The sequence below is a fragment of a genome, unplaced genomic scaffold, assembly GCF_019419815.1.
Source record: "Pyrus x bretschneideri cultivar Hongxiangsu unplaced genomic scaffold, Pyrus_bretschneideri_v1 Contig22, whole genome shotgun sequence".
In the NCBI taxonomy this organism is placed as follows: Eukaryota; Viridiplantae; Streptophyta; class Magnoliopsida; order Rosales; family Rosaceae; genus Pyrus; species Pyrus x bretschneideri.
The window spans coordinates 1,753,969-1,771,913 of NW_025999524.1; the positions used below are offsets into that span (position 1 = coordinate 1,753,969).

At 39.5% G+C, this 17,945-nt stretch overlaps 2 protein-coding genes across 3 annotated transcripts; both read left to right on the top strand.

Moving 5' to 3' along the window:
• Positions 1 to 49: 49 nt before the first annotated feature.
• On the top strand, positions 50 to 9,042 carry LOC103942656 (disease resistance protein RPV1-like). 2 transcript variants are annotated; one of them, XR_007258560.1, is made up of 6 exons: positions 50 to 622; positions 1,319 to 2,405; positions 2,533 to 2,946; positions 3,077 to 4,648; positions 4,752 to 5,519; positions 8,710 to 9,042. XR_007258560.1 is itself a non-coding variant. In XM_048584649.1 (5 exons), exons 1-5 carry the CDS (start codon positions 126 to 128, stop codon positions 5,439 to 5,441), a joined length of 4,260 nt encoding a protein of 1,419 aa, XP_048440606.1. In that variant the 5' UTR covers positions 50 to 125; the 3' UTR covers positions 5,442 to 5,676. The 2 variants fall into 2 exon arrangements, 1 of the variants encoding a protein (XP_048440606.1); XM_048584649.1 differs by lacking the exon at positions 8,710 to 9,042 and having other exon boundaries at positions 4,752 to 5,676.
• A 3,115-nt stretch (positions 9,043 to 12,157) lies between these two features.
• LOC125468285 (disease resistance protein RPV1-like) lies at positions 12,158 to 17,644 on the top strand. The gene is given in 6 exon segments (XM_048584650.1): positions 12,158 to 12,750; positions 13,445 to 14,549; positions 14,660 to 15,073; positions 15,204 to 16,775; positions 16,893 to 17,199; positions 17,202 to 17,644. Coding segments are annotated over 6 exon segments (4,170 nt in total). The 5' UTR covers positions 12,158 to 12,253; the 3' UTR covers positions 17,477 to 17,644.
• The last annotated feature ends 301 nt before the right edge of the window (positions 17,645 to 17,945 follow it).

Sequence of the window (17,945 nt, forward strand, 5' to 3'; positions counted from 1 at the left end):
GTTCAAAATACGAAATGATCCATTATATGTTTTTACAACTTATACGTAAGCTCAGAGTAACTGTGCCCACATTTAGCTAAACGAACGGCCATAATGTCGAACGCGTAGACGCGCAAACGAGGCAAATGGCGGGAGAAGACGACGACGGCGACGCTGTTTCGTCAACCGCGGGTGGCTTCCGGCTACGCTGGGACGTGTTCCTGAGTTTCAGAGGAGAAGACACGCGCTCAACAATCACGAAGAGCTTGTACGAGGCCCTCAAAAGCCGCGGCGTCCGAGTCTTCTTAGACGACGACGGTTTGGACCGCGGGGACGACATCGCCCCGAGCCTGCTGGAAGCGATCGACGACTCGGCGGCCGCAATCGTCGTCTTGTCGCGGAGATACGCCGATTCGAGGTGGTGCTTGGAGGAGCTGGCTAAGATATGCGAGAGCAGCAGGAGGTGTCTGATTCTGCCTGTGTTCTACCAAGTGGATCCCTCCGACGTCCGACGACAGGGGGGCCCGTTTTCCGAACATTTTTCAGCTCACGAACTACAGTACGGAAACGCCGTCGTCTCGAGGTGGAGGAGCGCCATGGCCAAAGTCGGTGGCAAAGCCGGTTACGTTTGCAACTCCTCCAGGTAGTAATTAAATCAGTAATAGTACTAAAATTGATTCATAACTAATTTCTGTTAAAATCCCACTCAATCAGTTAAAGATCTGTTAAAACCCTAGCTAGCTAACAGCAGCATGCAGAAATTGAAATGATTAGGAATTTGATTATTTAATGTTTAAGGTTTTTTGGAGTCTATTGGAAGTATGAATTAACTGAGTAAATCTTACGGCCTAGTTTACTATTTGTTTATTCATATTCATATATAATATGGTTTGAGTTTTGGCTGCAGCATGCATTTGGATTTGGGGATTTGTCAAATCTCAGTTTTATATAATATCTTGTTCTTCCCAGTTAACTATCCTTTTCATTCAGGTTGCAATTTAAAGTTTCACACTGCAATTAGGGCTGAAAAACTAAGTCAAAATATCTAAGATTAAGATTATGGCACAAAACCGAGCGCAGTCGCGTTCTAGGAGTCATATAGCAGCCCCATTCTGTGGGATGAGGCTTTGTTGTTGTTGTATGATTGAAGCAAAATGTTAATCAAATTAAGTTGGTCATAGTTTTTTTCAATTGATCACATGATTCCTCTCTTGGTTAGTTTGCTTCATGTCTTTGAAATCTTAATCCAAAAGATTAGAGGTGTAGAAGCTAAAGTTATCTTTTGTGCTCATCACCCCAAGAGGCAAACTAATGTAGTTGTGGTCAAGTAATTTGACAGCAAGGAAGCAGAGGTGGTTCAGGGGTTGGTCAAAAAGGTTTTGAATGTATTAAGGAAAACCCCGGTAGGTCTTGCTTCCTACACAGTGGGACTTGATTCTCGAGTTGAAGATGTGATGAGATTGTTAGATGTTCGATCCAATGGCGTTCAAGTGCTCGGAATTCATGGCATGGGTGGTGTTGGCAAGACGACTCTTGCCAAGGCCCTTTTTAACAGACTTGTTGCTGACTTTGCGTATCGCGGCTTCATCTCAAATGTTACAGAAACTTCTGCAGGACACGAGAACAGACTTATCGGTAGTCTTTCTACTCTGAAGATGCCGGTAAATGAACTTAACGCTGGTATTTCTGCAATGAAAGGGACTGTGTACGAGAAGCGAGTTCTTATTGTTTTGGATGATGTTGATAATGTAGAGCAACTTAGTGCTTTAGTTGGCAACAGAGACTGGTTTTATGAAGGAAGCAGAATCATTGTTACCACAAGAGATAGAAGTGCCTTGCCCGATCATCTTGTGAACAAGTTGTATGAGGTCAGGGAGTTGGATTCGTCTCAGGCGCTTGAACTGTTTAGCTACCATGCGCTGCGAAAAGAAAAGCCCCCTGGTGATTTCCTGGCGCTGTCCGAGCAGATTGTGACTCTCACAGGTGGGCTACCGTTGGCTCTTGAAGTATTCGGCTCTTACCTATTATATCGGAGGAGAATAGAGGAATGGAGAGACAGTCTGCAGAAACTGAAACATATTCGTCCAGGCAATCTTCAGGATGTGTTAAAGATAAGTTATGATGCTCTAGACGAGCAAGAGAAGTGTATCTTCCTTGATTTTGCATGTTTATTTGTGAAAATGAATATGAAGAGAGAAGATGCCATTGACATACTGAAGGGTTGTGGTTTTGATGGTGAGATAGCAATTGCTGACCTCACCACAAAATCTCTCCTGAAGGTTTATGAAGACGGTATGCTGTGGATGCACGATCAAGTTATAGACATGGGAAGACAAATCGTTAGACATGAAAGCGTTGTAGATCCTGGCATGCGTAGTAGACTTTGGGATCGTGATGAAATCTTGAATGTCTTCAAGGATGACAAGGTACAGAATCCACTATGGTACTTTTATTGCTCACATATTCATGTGAGACAATTTCTAGATTGGATGATAATTGGCTTGATATTTCTTCACACAGTTTCTTATATATTTTTCGATACCTTGACAACAGGGAACAAGATGTATACAAGGGATAGTCTTAGACTTTGAATCATCGATAAGGATGGTGCGGGATCCAAGTGGTGACAGAGTTTCGTGGGACAACTTTCGAAAAAGCCCCAGTTTTAGCTCTGCAGTAACATACCTAAAGGAAAGGCACAGAGCGTATCTTCAAAATCAAGCAGAGAAAAAGAGAGAGGTTGTAATTTGCTCCAAACCCCTTGGAGCAATGGTCAATCTTAGACTTCTCCAAATTAATTTTGTGAATTTGGAAGGGAAGTTCAAGTTTCTTCCAGCTGAGTTGAAGTGGTTACAATGGAAAGGTTGTCCTTTGAAATTTCTTCCTTCGGATTTTTGCCCTCGGCGACTTGCTGTCCTTGATCTTTCAAAGAGCAAACTTGTAAGTTTGTGGCGCGGGTGTAACAAGGTATGCTTCACGATTTGATCAATCATCTGCTTTATCCTTTTCTATCCTACTCTTTGGATGCTTTACACTTTTATGATTTTCTAAGCTAGTTTTCTCTGTAATACAAAGGGCGATTTTGATTGTATTCCAGGTGCCAGAGCAATTGATGTTCTTGATTCTACACGAATGCTCTTATCTAACTGCTATACCTGATTTATCTGGTAACCGCGCCTTGGAAAAGATTGTTCTTGAGCTATGTGTTAATCTCAATAAACTTCATGACTCGGTTGGGAATTTGAATACATTAGTCCACTTGAACCTGAGAGGTTGTTCGAACCTTATTGAACTTCCCAGTGATGTATCTGGCCTGAGAAAACTTGAGAACCTAATCCTCACCGGTTGCTCAAAATTGAAAAAACTGCCCAGCAACATGGACAGTATGGTATCATTGAAAGAACTTCTCCTTGACGAGACAGTGATAGAAAGTCTTCCTGAATCTATCTTCAAGCTTACGAAACTCGAAAGGCTGAGCTTGAACCGATGCAAATTTTTGAAAGGGCTACCTGAGTTGATAGGAAAGTTGTGTTCTCTCAAAGAAATATCCCTTAATGATTCAGCTTTAGAAAAACTACCCGATTCGTTTGGATCTTTGGCAAACCTTGAGAGACTAAGTTTGCTCCGGTGTAATTCACTGACCACCATTCCAGATTCCATTGGACACCTGAATTCGTTAGTGGAATTTCTTACTTATGGTAGTCCTATCAAAGAACTGCCTGCGTCCATTGGTTCATTGTCAAACTTGAGGGAGTTGTCGGTGGGGCGCGGCGAGTTTATGAGAGAATTGCCTGATTCAGTTGGAGGTTTAAACTCTCTAGTTGTGCTACAAATAAATGAGACATTAATCACAAATCTCCCGCATGAAATCGGTGCCTTGAGAACACTTGAGAAGCTTGAGATGAGGAAATGTGGATTTCTTAGATCATTACCGCAGTCAATCGGAAGCATGAGGGGACTAACTGCTATGGTCATAACCGATGCTACTATCACAGAGTTGCCAGAATCAGTAGGGATGTTGGAAAATCTTACTGTGTTCCACTTGAACGGATGTAAACAGTTACGCAAGCTTCCAGCTTCAATAGGACAACTCAAGTCCTTGCACAGATTGCATATGGTGGATACTGCGGTGACAGAACTACCTGAGAGCTTTGGAATGCTTTCTAGTTTGATGGTTTTAAAAATGGGAAAGACGCTTCAAAAGAGGGAACGCACAGAAGAGATCAATTTTATACTCCCAACTTCTTTCTCAAATTTATCCTTGCTATATGAACTGGATGCTCGTGCTTGTAATATATCTGGCAAAGTTGATGATTTCGAGAGGTTGTCATCACTCGAAACCTTGAACTTAAGCCGCAATAGTTTTTGCAGCCTTCCAGCCAGTCTCAGGGGACTGTCCGTTCTTAAGAAGCTTTTGTTGTCTCATTGTAAAAAGCTCAAGTCTCTGCCTCCGCTTCCCTCGAGTTTGGATGAAGTGAATATTGCAAACTGCACCTCATTAGAAAGTATCTCTGATATTTCAAACCTGCAAAACTTGGTGGAGCTGAACCTAACAAGTTGCGATAAAGTTGTCGATATTCCGGGCCTTGAATGCTTGAATTCCTTGGTGAGGTTGTATGCGAGTGGTTGCAATGCTTGCTCATCAGTTGTTAAGAAAAGACTTGCTAAGGTCCTCTTTCTCTCTCTCTCTCTCTCTCTCACACACACACACACACGCATGCACGCGTATAGAAATTATAACTCAGTCATAGGTTTGGAAATTTTTGTTGCAGAGCTACTTGAGGAAAATACGCAATCTTAGCATGCCAGGAAGCAAGATACCAGACTGGTTTTCTCAAGGTGTGGTTACATTCTCTGAGAGAAAAAACTGCGTTCTCAAAAGCGTGATCATAGGCGTTGTAGTCTCTCTCAACCAGCAAATACCAGATGAAATAAGAGAACTCCCTGCAATAGTGGACATTCAAGCAAAGATTCTTGTAGGGGATTTTCCTACCTTCACTTCAGCATTGAACTTACAGGGAGTACCAAACACAAATGAAGACCAATTTCACTTGTGCCGATACCAGACTGGGTTTCCCTTGGTTTCTCAGTTAAAAGAAGGTTATAAGATACATGTGTCGAGGAGAGATCCGCCATTGATGAAAGGCGTCGAGCTGAAGAAGTGGGGGGTTCGTTTTGTCTACGAAAACGATGATGATTACGAGGGAGATGAAGAGTCATTAAATGAAAGCCAGCAATCCTTGTCACAAAAACTGGCCAAGTTTTTGGGCTCGTTTGAAGAAGGTGACTGCACCTGCATTCCTGAATCTAGTTCTAGTGCACATGAAGAAATAGTTCAAGAAACCAAAACAAGTGAACGACGATTATCATTATACGATCGAGGGTACTTCATTTCTTGCTTCGTAGTGTTCCCTCTCGTCTTTCTGTCATTGAGTTGGTTATGGCGGTGGCTATCAACTTAAACTGTCTGGTATCCTTCTGCGCTCGAGGTTCTGTATTTGATTCTCCCCTCCATTATCGCCTTTATCAAAAGCAGTCTGGTATCCTTCTGCTCTGTGAAACTTTAAAACTTTTATTTAGATGTGTGGGATCCATTAAGAACACGCTTTGATATTGGTGTGCGTTTAAAAAAAATTATTTCTGTTGTTGTGTGAGAATAAATAGCTTTAAAATAAAGTTGTTGATTGTTTGGGTTTTTTTTTTTTTTTTTTTTTTTTTTTGTAAAAGTGTTTTTAACAAAAAAAAAAAAAGAAGAAGAAAATCTTATATAAATTAGTGTGAATATGTTAGATGACTAAAAAAGATATGGTATTTAATGTGATATAATAATTGTCAAAAAGAATAACGTAGGGGCAAATATTGTAATTTTGTAAAAGATGTGGGGGCATGCTTGCCATTTACAAGTCTCTCTGCGACGGCTCCCTGAATCAAACCCAGAGCTTTGGCATCCTTCATAAGTCTTTCTGCGAGAGTCATCTTCCCAACACTTCTTGATTCTTCTTTTTCTTTCTTCTTCATATCAGATTCATCATCCTTCTTCGAATCTGAGCTCTCTAACCCCTTTTCAACAAGATCCCACAACCCATGAGACTTGAAAATGGTTTTCATCCTTATACTCCAAAACTCATAGTTATCGCCATTGAAGATCAATGCTCTCAACTCGCTACTACTAGACTCTGCCATGTTAGACTCAGGTCACAGACAACTCAAGCACAATTTCGAGTTTCTTGGTAGTTCCTTCACATATCCAAATGCCCAAAATAAATTGATCGAACCTGGCTTTGAGGCTATGTTAACATTCATAAGACTGTTATCTTATATATGAAATCAATCAAGGAGAATTGGAGATTATGAATTCTGGAATTCAAAGGAAATTGCAGAGAGAAGAAGAAAATGGAAAACGTGCTTCTGCATTCATTCCTTCACACGCACACATTGTGCACTTGAATATCGTTAGAAAGACGAGAAAGAATGAAATATTCTCTCATTACCGTTGACAATATCCAAAGGTTGTTAGAGTTGTTACCAAAATTAGTTAGTTAAATAGCTTTGGCTGCAAGTTAGTCATGATGGCTATATAAACTGTATTCTCATAGTTATAAAGATCAATTCAGTATCAATGTAATCAATTACTTTCTCTTTCTCTTTCTCTCTCTCTCATTCCCTTCTCTCTTTTCTTCTTCAATACATGCTCTTTCTGCATCTCTGTGTTTTCTGCATTTATGTTAACATGGTATCAGAGCCATGGATTGATCTTTGGTGATCCTCTTCTGCTGTGGGTGAACGAGTTTTCAGCTTGGATGTTCGAGTGCGTTTTCTGATGATCGGGTCGGATTCGTCTGGATTGCACTTGAGGACCAGCAAAGCCGTGATCTTTATCTTTCTTCTCTGATTTTTCTGTTGGCAAGATCTAATCGCAGAGTCTGTGGGCTGATGATCGATTTAGGGTTTTAGAGATTTGGGGATTCGAAGATTGAGATCATGGAGAGGTGAAGAAAGTGAGAGTAAGAATTGTGTTCTGGGTTTCAAGATTCATGTTCTCAAGTTTTGTCTTAGATTACTAGTTTTCTTTCCAGCATATTAACTGTTTGTGATAATGTCTCAGTGAGAATTTTCTTGGGAATTTTGGAAGTGTCAAGGCCCCGATAGACATATACTTCAGATTTGTTAAGACTTCAAGGCCGAATGCCATATTTGAGAATCTTGAAGGCCAATTGCCATTTCTCAGTTGCTATGAAATTGTTGATTGTATTTCCCTAAGGCCAATTGCCGGGATTTTTTGTTGTCTAAAAGATTGTCTGTTAATTGGGTTTTCTGTGATATTGTATCTTGTGCTCCTTCGGGGTTGTTCTTCCGCTGTGATTGTTGAGTATTTCTTCCTACTTCGCTGGGGTTTTCTGGTAGCTGATTTGTTGAAGCTTCTATGATGGGGTTTTCTGATCATTCATCCTCTTCATCTTGGCTTAGTATTACCCGTCTTCTCATCATGGTCATTTATCTGCCGCTGGTTGTGCTTGATGCCCCGATGCCCTTCTACTTTGAGCATTCCTTGCGTTATATACCGCCCTTCTAGGACTTTGACGATCAGCTTCTCTGCCGTTTGAGGCTCCAACAGCTTTCCTTACTTCAACTTCTTGTGGAAACAGAAGCTGTATTGTGTTCCAAAGAACCGTGTTGACGGTGCAGGATCTACTATTGCTGATTAGCTGCCTGCTCTTGGGGCACCTCTTCCCACATTTATCAGCTGCGGACCGCAAGCACTTCTTCTTACAGAAACTGTGCCCACAAGGAGTAGTAATTGGTTCAAAGCAAATCTCCAAGCAGATAGTGCAAGAAAGTTCTTCCCTGAGAAAATTTGCTTCTTCGATGGCGTTTCTTGTATGCCAGTTTGTTCGAAAAAGGCTGATTGCCAAGAGTGTGTTGAATGCATTTTGTTTCCTCCATAAGGCCAATAGCCGGGGTGAAAAGTTTTGTCTCAGATATTGTGTGTTACTCTTTAAAGGCCGAGAGCCAGAGTAACGTTCTTGAAAAGTTTTGTTTGTTGTTATTTTGTGCAACTCCATTAAGGCCGATTGCCGGAGTGCAGTTCTTGTTCCCTTTCTTCATTGAAGGCCGATTGTCGAAGAAGGTTGTGTTTCTTGATTTCTGTGATTGTAAGAAGTTGATTGGTGGATGGTTTGCTTCAATCTCAAACTGGGCAATCCCAGTTGAGATTGAGGGGGGATGTTGACAATATCCAAAGGTTGTTAGAGTTGTTACCAAAATTAGTTAGTTAAATAGCTTAGGCTGCAAGTTAGTCATGATGGCTATATACACTGTATTCTCATAGTTGTAAAGGTCAATTCAGTATCATTGTAATCAATTACTTTCTCTCTCTCTCTCTCTCTCATTCCCTTCTCTCTTTTCTTCTTCAATACATGCTCATTCTGCATCTCTGTGTTTTCTGCATTTCTGTTAACAATTACATCATGTAAATCTAACCATCAATTTCAACTATCCTATGAGATAGTGACATGTGGTATAAACCATCACTACCCTAAGATTACATTTTAGCTGCACACTTGGATTGTGATCCAAGGGCTTACCATAAAACTGAATTTTACACTTAACCTCTCTACAATTCCAACAATTACACTTACAACCAACATTATATATATGATATAATTATTTTATATATGACATGAGAAAATGTCCTTCTTATTGAAATTGTGATTTCACTGTTCCTTAAAGGGGTACAATTCAGGCAATGCAGTGCATGAGAAGGGATTTAACGTTGATGATCCAAGCTTATGCGAGGAGGTTGGAGGAATGAGCCTAATCCTGATCTTTGTAAGGTAGATTTTTTTATTTGTTAGAAGTATATTGAAATATTTTCGTCATCGTTATTGAGGTGTGTAGCTACATGCAGCATGCTAAATGTTGGAAGTTCTTTTTCTCCTTTTGTTTTAAGGGGATCATGATAGCTGTTTGCACTCTGTTGAAGTTTTTCTCCTTGCCATCTTGTTTTTTTAGTATACCGATATATTTTACATCAAAAGAAATGGAGAGGTATTTTCAAATCTAGCCGTTGTATTTTGAGTACAACGATATTGGTTAATTTAATGAAACTACCATTAAATTTGAATCAATTGTTCTAGATAAAGAGCTAGGCCCCTAAAAATGGGCCAAAGGCAATCTCTAATCGAATGGGCTATGTTAAACTTCGTTCAGATAATAGTCCTGCAAGAAATTATTTTTTAATGAACACTGTCAGACCATATTTATATCTCATCTCTAACCAGAGGGGGCTATTTTTTAGCCCCTCAATAATTTTTTTTTTTTTTTTTAAGTTTGTTCTTCAATTTTATTGGTTAATTGAATTAAACTACTATATTAAAATAAGGTTTCCGAATATATTTTGAGTGTCATTTGTCGCTAACTGAATAAATCCTAGAACATATTTTGAGTGCCACTTGAAGATGTGACCATTTGAAAATTATTAAAAAATAAATAAAAGAAAGTTTATTGGAAGAGGTAAGAGAGGAGTGTGCATAAAAAGAGTGTTTGATGTCAATAGAAGGTGAAGAATTGAAATAAAATGAAATAAGATAGTATGGAAAGGTGAAAAGGATGCGAGAAATAGTGTAGAAATGTTTTAGGTATTTATAGGATGAAAATTAGATTTTTTATTTTTTATTTTTATTTTGTCTTACAAAAAATATCTAGCTAGGCCCAACTGAAGAGGCTTGCTGATTGGCTAAAGATTGCCAGCCCCTGGTCATATGGTTGGATTTTTTGGCCCAGACCTTGATTGGAGATGAATTTTGTGTAAAAAATAGTTATCTTTTGGCCTATAGTCCTATGACTGGCTCGGTTGAAGATAACATAAAAAAAGAACTACATTTGGGCAGCTTCCTTGGCCAAATAATGACATGATAGATTCTATATAATTATATCTCAAACATTGATTAGAGTTGAGTTTTTGAACAAATGGATCAATTTTTTTAGGGTAAAGAACAAAAAACTACCTTAACTATTGCGGTCATGACAGTTTCATACCTCATCTTTTAAAATTGACAATGTCATACTGCATCTTACGAATTTGTGACAATGTCATACCTCCGTCAATTTTTTTGTTAGTTTTTCTGTTAAATGCTGACGTGGCAATAGACGGGGACCACTTTCTATTAAAAAATTAATAAAATATTATTAAAAACTAAAAAAAATATTTAATATTTTATAAATATTAAAATAATAAATAAAAGTAAAATTAAGAAAAAAAAGGGTAAAGTACAAAAAACTACCTCAACTATTGGGGTCACGACAGTTTCATACCTCATCTTTTAAAATTGACAATGTCATATCGCATTTTACGAATTTGTGACAATGTTATACCTCCGTCAATTTTTCTGTTAGTTTTTCTGTTAAGTGCTGACGTTGCTTGATTCGTAACCGACTTTCTATTAAAAATTATTAAAAACTAAAAAATAATTATTTAATATTTTTTAAATATTAAAATAATAATAAAAGGCAGAAAAAAACCCCTCATTTCGTCCCTCCTCTCCCCCCTCCTCCCTCCTCTCTCCTCTCCCCATCTTCATCTTCTTCCCCCACCTGCAAATCCCAAAAAAAAAAAAAATCCAATTTGTCTTCGCCCCACACTCGCACTCAATTTCCCCACACCCACACTCTTCTCCCTCCTGCAACCCAGAAAAAAGAAAAACCCAGATCTCGTCGGTGGGAAGATGGGTGCACAAAGGAGGTGGAGGATGAGTGCGGAAGAGGATGTGGAGAATGGATGAAAGTGGTGGATTTGGGGTTTGATGGGAAGTTGATGGTTTAAAAAAAAAAAAAAAAAAAAATTTCCTTTCTCCTTTTTTTTCCTCCTCTTCTTCTTTTTCCTCATTCTCCTTCTTCTTCTTCCGCAGGGGGGTGTTGATGGGTTTTCAAATTTGTTTTTTATTTATATTTTTTCTTCCTCTTCTTCTTCTTCCTCCTCCTCATTCTCCCTTCTTCTTCTTCCGCGCCGATAAGGGGGAATTTTTTTTTTCCTTCCTCCTCCTCCTACTCCTCCTCCTTCTCCTTCTTGTTCTTCTGCAGGGGGTTGTTGGGTTTTCAAAATTTTTATTTATTTTTTAATTTTTTGGGTTTGCAGGTGAGGGGAAGAAAATGAAGATGGGGAGAAGAGAGAGGAGGGGCAGGGGGAGGAGAGGGACAAACTGATGGTTTTTTTTTTCTCTGCTTTTATTATTATTTTAATATTTAAAAAATATTAAATAATTGTTTTTTAGTTTTTAATAATTTTTTAATAGAAAACATGTCCCGAATCAAGCCACGTCAGAACTTAACAGAAAAACTAACAGAAAAATTGACGGAGGTATGACATTGTCACAAATTTGTAAGATGCGATATGACATTGTCAATTTTAAAAGTTGAGGTATGAAACTGTCGTAACCCCAATAGTTGAGGTAGTTTTTTGTACTTTACCCTTTTTTTTTTTTTAATTTTACTTTTAATTATTATTTTAATATCTAAAAAATATTAAATATTTTTGTTAGTTTTTAATAATATTTTATTAATTTTTTAATAGAAAGTGGTCCCCGTCTATTGCCACGTCAGCATTTAACAGAAAAACTAACAGAAAATTTGACGGAGGTATGACGTTGTCACAAATTCGTAAGATGCAGTATGACATTGTCAATTTTTAAAGATGAGGTATGAAACTGTCATGACCGCAATAGTTGAGGTAATTTTTTGTACTTTACCCATTTTTTTAGCTCCATTGGAGGTGGCCTGAGTCACCAACTCTCCATCCAGTCTATTACCCACCAGTGATTTAGCTCATGGTCAACAAGTCTTCATTCATTGGTAACGGGTAACTTGGACAAGGTTGAAGAGTCTTTCTTTCCATGTGCATAGTATATAGCATCAATAATGTCCATCTCGGGACCAGTGAGGCAGGCCCCTTTACACGAGGAATATTTTTACGTGTTCAAAATACGAAATAATATATCATATGTTTTTATACTGATTTATGATAAAAAATTAATAATTTAAAAATTATTTTTTTAACAACTTATGTAATAACGATGACGTAACACTGTATTATCGATATATTGAAAAATTTATGCTTCAACGCAAGTTTGAAATATTCCTGTAATTCAGAATATCGCATGTAAAAGAAAAGTAAACAGATCCATTTAACGGTGATTTACGTAAGCTCAGAGTAACTGTGCCCACATTTAGCTAAACGAACGGCCATAATGTCGAACGCGTAGACGCGCAAACGAGGCAAATGGCGGGAGAAGACGACGACGGCGACGCCGTTTCATCAACCTCGGCTGGCTTCCGGCTACGCTGGGACGTGTTCCTGAGTTTCAGAGGAGAAGACACCCGCTCAACAATCACGAAGAGCTTGTACGAGGCCCTCAAAAGCCGCGGCGTCCGAGTCTTCTTAGACGACGACGGTTTGAACCGCGGGGACGGCATCGCCCCGAGCCTGCTGGAAGCGATCGACGACTCGGCGGCCGCAATCGTCGTCTTGTCGCGTAGATACGCCGATTCGAGGTGGTGCTTGGAGGAGCTGGCTAAGATATGCGAGAGCAGCAGGAGGTGTCTGATTCTGCCTGTGTTCTACCAAGTGGATCCCTCCGACGTCCGTCGACAGAGGGGCCCGTTTTCTGAACATTTTTCAGCTCACGAACTGCAGTATGGAAACGCCGTCGTCTCGAGGTGGAGGAGCGCCATGGCCAAAGTCGGTGGCAAAGCCGGTTACGTTTGCAACTCCTCCAGGTAGTAATTAAATCAGTAATAGTACTAAAATTGATTCATAACTAATTTCAGTTAAAATCCCACTCAAGCAGTTAAAGATCTGTTAAAACCCTAGCTAGCTAACAGCAGCATGCAGAAATTGAAATGATTAGGAATTTGATTATTTAATGTTTAAGGTTTTTTGGAGTCTATTGGAAGTATGAATTAACTGAGTTAATCTTACGGCCTAGTTTACTATTTGTTTATTCATATTCATATATAATATGGTTTGAGTTTTGGCTGCTGCATGCATTTGGATCTGGGGATTTGTCAAATCTCAGTTTTATATAATATCTTCTTCCCAATTAACTATCCTTCTCATTCAGGTTACAATTTAACGTTTCACACTGCAATCAGGGCTGAAAAACTAAGTCAAAATATCTAAGATTAAGATTATGGCGCAAAACCAAGCGCACTAGTATTCTGGGAGTCATACAGCGGCCCCATTCCGTAGGATAAAACTTTGTTGTTGTTGTATGATTGAAGCAAAATGTTAATCAAATTAAGTTGGTCATAGTTTTTTTTCAATTGATCACGTGATTCCTCTCTTGGTTAGTTTGCTTCATGTCTTTGAAATCTTAATCCAAAAGATTAGAGGTGTAAAAGCTAAAGTTATCTTTTGTGCTCATCACCCCAAGAGGCAAACTAATGTAGTTGTGGTCATGTAATTTGACAGCAAGGAAGCAGAGGTGGTTCAGGGGTTGGTCAAAAAGGTTTTGAATGAAATAAGGAAAACCCCGGTAGGTCTTGCTTCCTACACAGTGGGACTTGATTCTCGAGTTGAAGATGTGATGAGGTTGTTGGATGTTCGATCCAATGGCGTTCGAGTGCTCGGAATTCATGGCATGGGTGGTGTTGGCAAGACGACTCTTGCCAAGGCCCTTTTTAACAGACTTGTTGCTTACTTCGCGCATCGCGGCTTCATCTCAAATGTTAGAGAAACTTCTGCAGGACACGAGGGGTTAATATCGCTTCAAAACAGACTTATCGGTAGTCTTTCTACTCTGAAGATGCCGGTAAATGAACTTAACGCTGGTATTTCTGCAATAAAAGCGACTGTGTACGAGAAGCGTGTTCTTATTGTTTTGGATGATGTTGATAATGTAGAGCAACTAAGTGCTTTAATTGGCAACAGAGACTGGTTTTATGAAGGAAGCAGAATCATTGTTACCACAAGAGATAGAAGTGTCTTGCCCGATCATCTTGTGAACAAGTTGTATGAGGTCAGGGAGTTGGATTCGTCTCAGGCGCTTGAACTGTTTAGTTACCATGCACTGCGAAAGGAAAAGCCCCCTGATGATTTCCTGGCCCTGTCCGAGCAAATTGTGTCTCTCACAGGTGGGCTACCGTTGGCTCTTGAAGTATTCGGCTCTTACCTATTATATCGGAGGAGAATAGAGGAATGGAGAGACAGTCTACAGAAACTGAAACATATTCGTCCCGGCAATCTTCAGAATGTGTTAAAGATAAGTTATGATGCTCTAGACGAGCAAGAGAAGTGTATCTTCCTAGACTTTGCATGTTTATTTGTGAAAATGAATATGAAGAGAGAAGATGCAATTGACATACTGAAGGGTTGTGGTTTTGATGGTGAGATAGCAATTGCTGATCTCACCGCAAAATCTCTCGTGAAGGTTTATGAAAGCGGTATGCTGTGGATGCACGATCAAGTTAGAGACATGGGAAGACAAATCGTTAGACATGAAAGCGTTGTAGATCCTGGCATGCGTAGTAGACTTTGGGATCGTGATGAAATCTTGAATGTCTTCAAGGATGATATGGTACTTTTATTGTTCACATATTCATGTGGCACAATTTCTAGATTAGATGATGATTGGCTTGATATTTCTTACCACAGTTTCTTATATATTTTTCGATACCTTGACAACAGGGAACAAGATGTATACAAGGGATAGTCTTAGACTTCGAATCATCGATAAGGATGGTGCGGGATCCAAGTGGTGACAGCGTTTCGTGGGACAGCTTTCGAAAAAGCCCCAGTTTTAGCTCTGCAGTAACATACCTAAAGGAAAGGCACAAAGCATATCTTCAAAATCAAGCAGAGAAGAAGAGAGAGGTTGTAATTTGCTCCAAACCCCTTGGAGCAATGGTCAATCTTAGACTTCTCCAAATTAATTTTGTGAATTTGGAAGGGAAGTTCAAGTTTCTTCCAGCTGAGTTGAAGTGGTTACAATGGAAAGGTTGTCCTTTGAAATTTCTTCCTTCGGATTTTTGCCCTCGGCGACTTGCTGTCCTTGATCTTTCAAAGAGCAAACTTGTAAGTTTGTGGCGCGGGCGTAACATGGTATGCTTCACGATTTGATCAATCATCTGCTTTATCCTTTTCTATCCTACTCTTTGGATGCTTTACACTTTTATGATTTTCTAAGCTAGTTTTCTCTGTAATATAAAGGGTGATTTTGATTGTATTCCAGGTGCCAGAGCAATTGATGTTCTTGATTCTACACGAATGCTATTATCTAACTGCTATACCTGATTTATCTGGTAACCGCGCCTTGGAAAAGATTGTTCTTGAGCGATGTGTTAATCTCAATAAACTTCATGACTCGGTTGGGAATTTGAATACATTAGTCCACTTGAACCTGAGAGGTTGTTCGAACCTTATTGAACTTCCCAGTGATGTATCTGGCCTGAGAAAACTTGAGAACCTAATCCTCACCGGTTGCTCAAAATTGAAAAAATTGCCCAGCAACATGGACGGCATGGTATCATTGAAAGAACTTCTCCTTGACGAGACAGTGATAGAAAGTCTTCCTGAATCTATCTTCAAGCTTACGAAACTCAAAAGGCTCAGCTTGAACCGATGCAAATTTTTGAAAGGGCTACCTGAGTTGATTGGAAAGTTGTGTTCTCTCAAAGAAATATCCCTTAATGGTTCAGCTTTAGAAAAACTACCCGATTCATTTGGATCTTTGGCAAACCTTGAGAGACTAAGTTTGCTCTGGTGTAATTCATTGACCACCATCCCAGATTCCATTGGACACCTGAATTCGTTAGTGGAATTTCTTACTTATGGTAGTCCTATCAAAGAACTGCCTGCGTCCATTGGTTCTTTGTCAAACTTGAGGAAGTTATCGGTGGGGCGCGGTGAGTTTATGAGAGAATTGCCTGATTCAGTTGGAGGTTTAAATTCTCTAGTTGTGCTACAAATAGATGAGACATTAATCACAATTCTCCCGCATGAAATAGGTGCCTTGAAAACACTTGAGAAGCTTGAGATGGGGAAATGTGGATTTCTTAGATCATTACCGCAGTCAATCGGAAGCATGAGGGGACTAACTGCTATAGTCATAACCGATGCTACTATCACAGAGTTGCCAGAATCAGTAGGGATGTTGGAAAATCTTACCGTGTTGCGCTTGAACGGATGTAAACAGTTAGGCAAGCTTCCAGCTTCAATAGGACAACTCAAGTCCTTGCACAGATTGCATATGGTGGATACTGCAGTGACAGAACTACCTGAGAGCTTTGGAATGCTTTCTAGTTTGATGGTTTTAAAAATGGGAAAGACGCTTCAAAAGAGGGAACACACAGAAGAGATCAATTTTATACTCCCAACTTCATTCTCAAATTTATCCTTGCTATATGATCTGGATGCTCGTGCTTGTAATATATCTGGAAAAGTTGATGATTTTGAGAAGTTGTCATCACTCGAAACCTTGAACTTAAGCCGCAATAGTTTTTGCAGCCTTCCAGCCAGTCTCAGTGGACTGTCCGTTCTTAAGAAGCTTTTGTTGTCTCATTGTAAAAAGCTCAAGTCTCTGCCTCCGCTTCCCTCGAGTTTGGATGAAGTGAATATTGCAAACTGCACCTCATTAGAAAGTATCTCTGATATTTCAAACCTGCAAAACTTGGTGGAGCTGAACCTTACAAGTTGTGATAAAGTTGCCGATATTCCAGGCCTTGAATGCTTGAATTCCTTGGTGAGGTTGTATGCGAGTGGTTGCAATGCTTGCTCATCGGTTGTTAAGAAAAGACTTGCTAAGGTCCTCTCTCTCTCTCTCTCTCTCTCTCTCTCTCTCTCTCTCTCTCTCACGAATACACACGCATGCACGTGTATAGAAATGGTAACTCAGTCATAGGTTTGGAAATTTTTGTTGCAGAGCTACTTGAGGAAAATACACAATCTTAGCATGCCAGGAAGCAAGATACCAGACTGGTTTTCTCAAGGTGTGGTTACATTCTCTGAGAGAAAAAACCGCGTTCTCAAAAGCGTGATCATAGTCGTTGTAGTCTCTCTCAACCAGCAAATACCAGATGAAACAAGGGAAGAACACCCTGCAATAGGGGACATTCAAGCAAAGATCCTCGTAGTGGATTCTCCTACCTTCACTTCAGCATTGAACTTACAGGGAGTACCCAACACAAATGAAGACCAATTTCACTTGTGCCAATACCCGACTGGGCATCCTTGGTTTCTCAGTTAAAAGAAGGTTATAGGATACATGTAACGAGGAGAGATCCGCCATGGATGACAGGCGTCGAGCTGAAGAAGTGGGGGATTCGTTTTGTCTACGAAGGTGATGATGAGTATGAAGGAGACGAGGAGTCATTAAATGAAAGCCAGCAATCCTTGTCAGAAAAACTGGCCAAGTTTTTCGACTCGTTTGAAGAGGTGACTGCACTCCTGAATCTAGTTCTGGTGTTGAAGAAGGAGAACCGAGGAAGTGAACAAAGAATGTCATAATATGATCGAGGGTACTTTATTTCTTGCTTCGTAGTGCTCTCTCGTCTTTCTGTCATAGTTGGTTGTGGTTGTGGCTATCAACTTAAACAGTCGGTATCCTTCTGCACTCAAGGTCCTGTATTCGATTCCTTCCTCCTTTATCGCTTTTATAAAAAACAGCCTCGTATCCTTCTGCTGTGTGAAACTTAAAACGTTTATTTAGATGTGTGGGATCCATTACGGGCTTGTTTGGTATTATGATGTTTTTTTAAAAGGAGACAAAAACTGCTTTTGTTGTGCTGTAAGAATAAACAAGTGTAAAATAAAGTTTTTGAGTGTTTGGTGAACTTTTTTTTTTGTGATAGTGCTTTTAACAAAAAAACAAAAGTGTCTTGAGTCTGTGAATGTGGTAGATGATTAAAAAAGATATGATATTTAATGTGATATAATAATTGTTAAAGAGCATAATGTAAGGACAAATATTGTAAAA

Excerpts from the sequence above, each read along its gene's own strand:
- LOC103942656 (XM_048584649.1), top strand. The coding sequence starts at position 126 with ATGGCGGGAGAAGACGACGACGGCGACGCTGTTTCGTCAACCGCGGGT. Across the intron at positions 2,947-3,076 it reads TGTGGCGCGGGTGTAACAAG|GTGCCAGAGCAATTGATGTT; the intron begins GTATGCTTCACG and ends ATTGTATTCCAG. Across the intron at positions 4,649-4,751 it reads TTAAGAAAAGACTTGCTAAG|AGCTACTTGAGGAAAATACG; the intron begins GTCCTCTTTCTC and ends TTTTTGTTGCAG.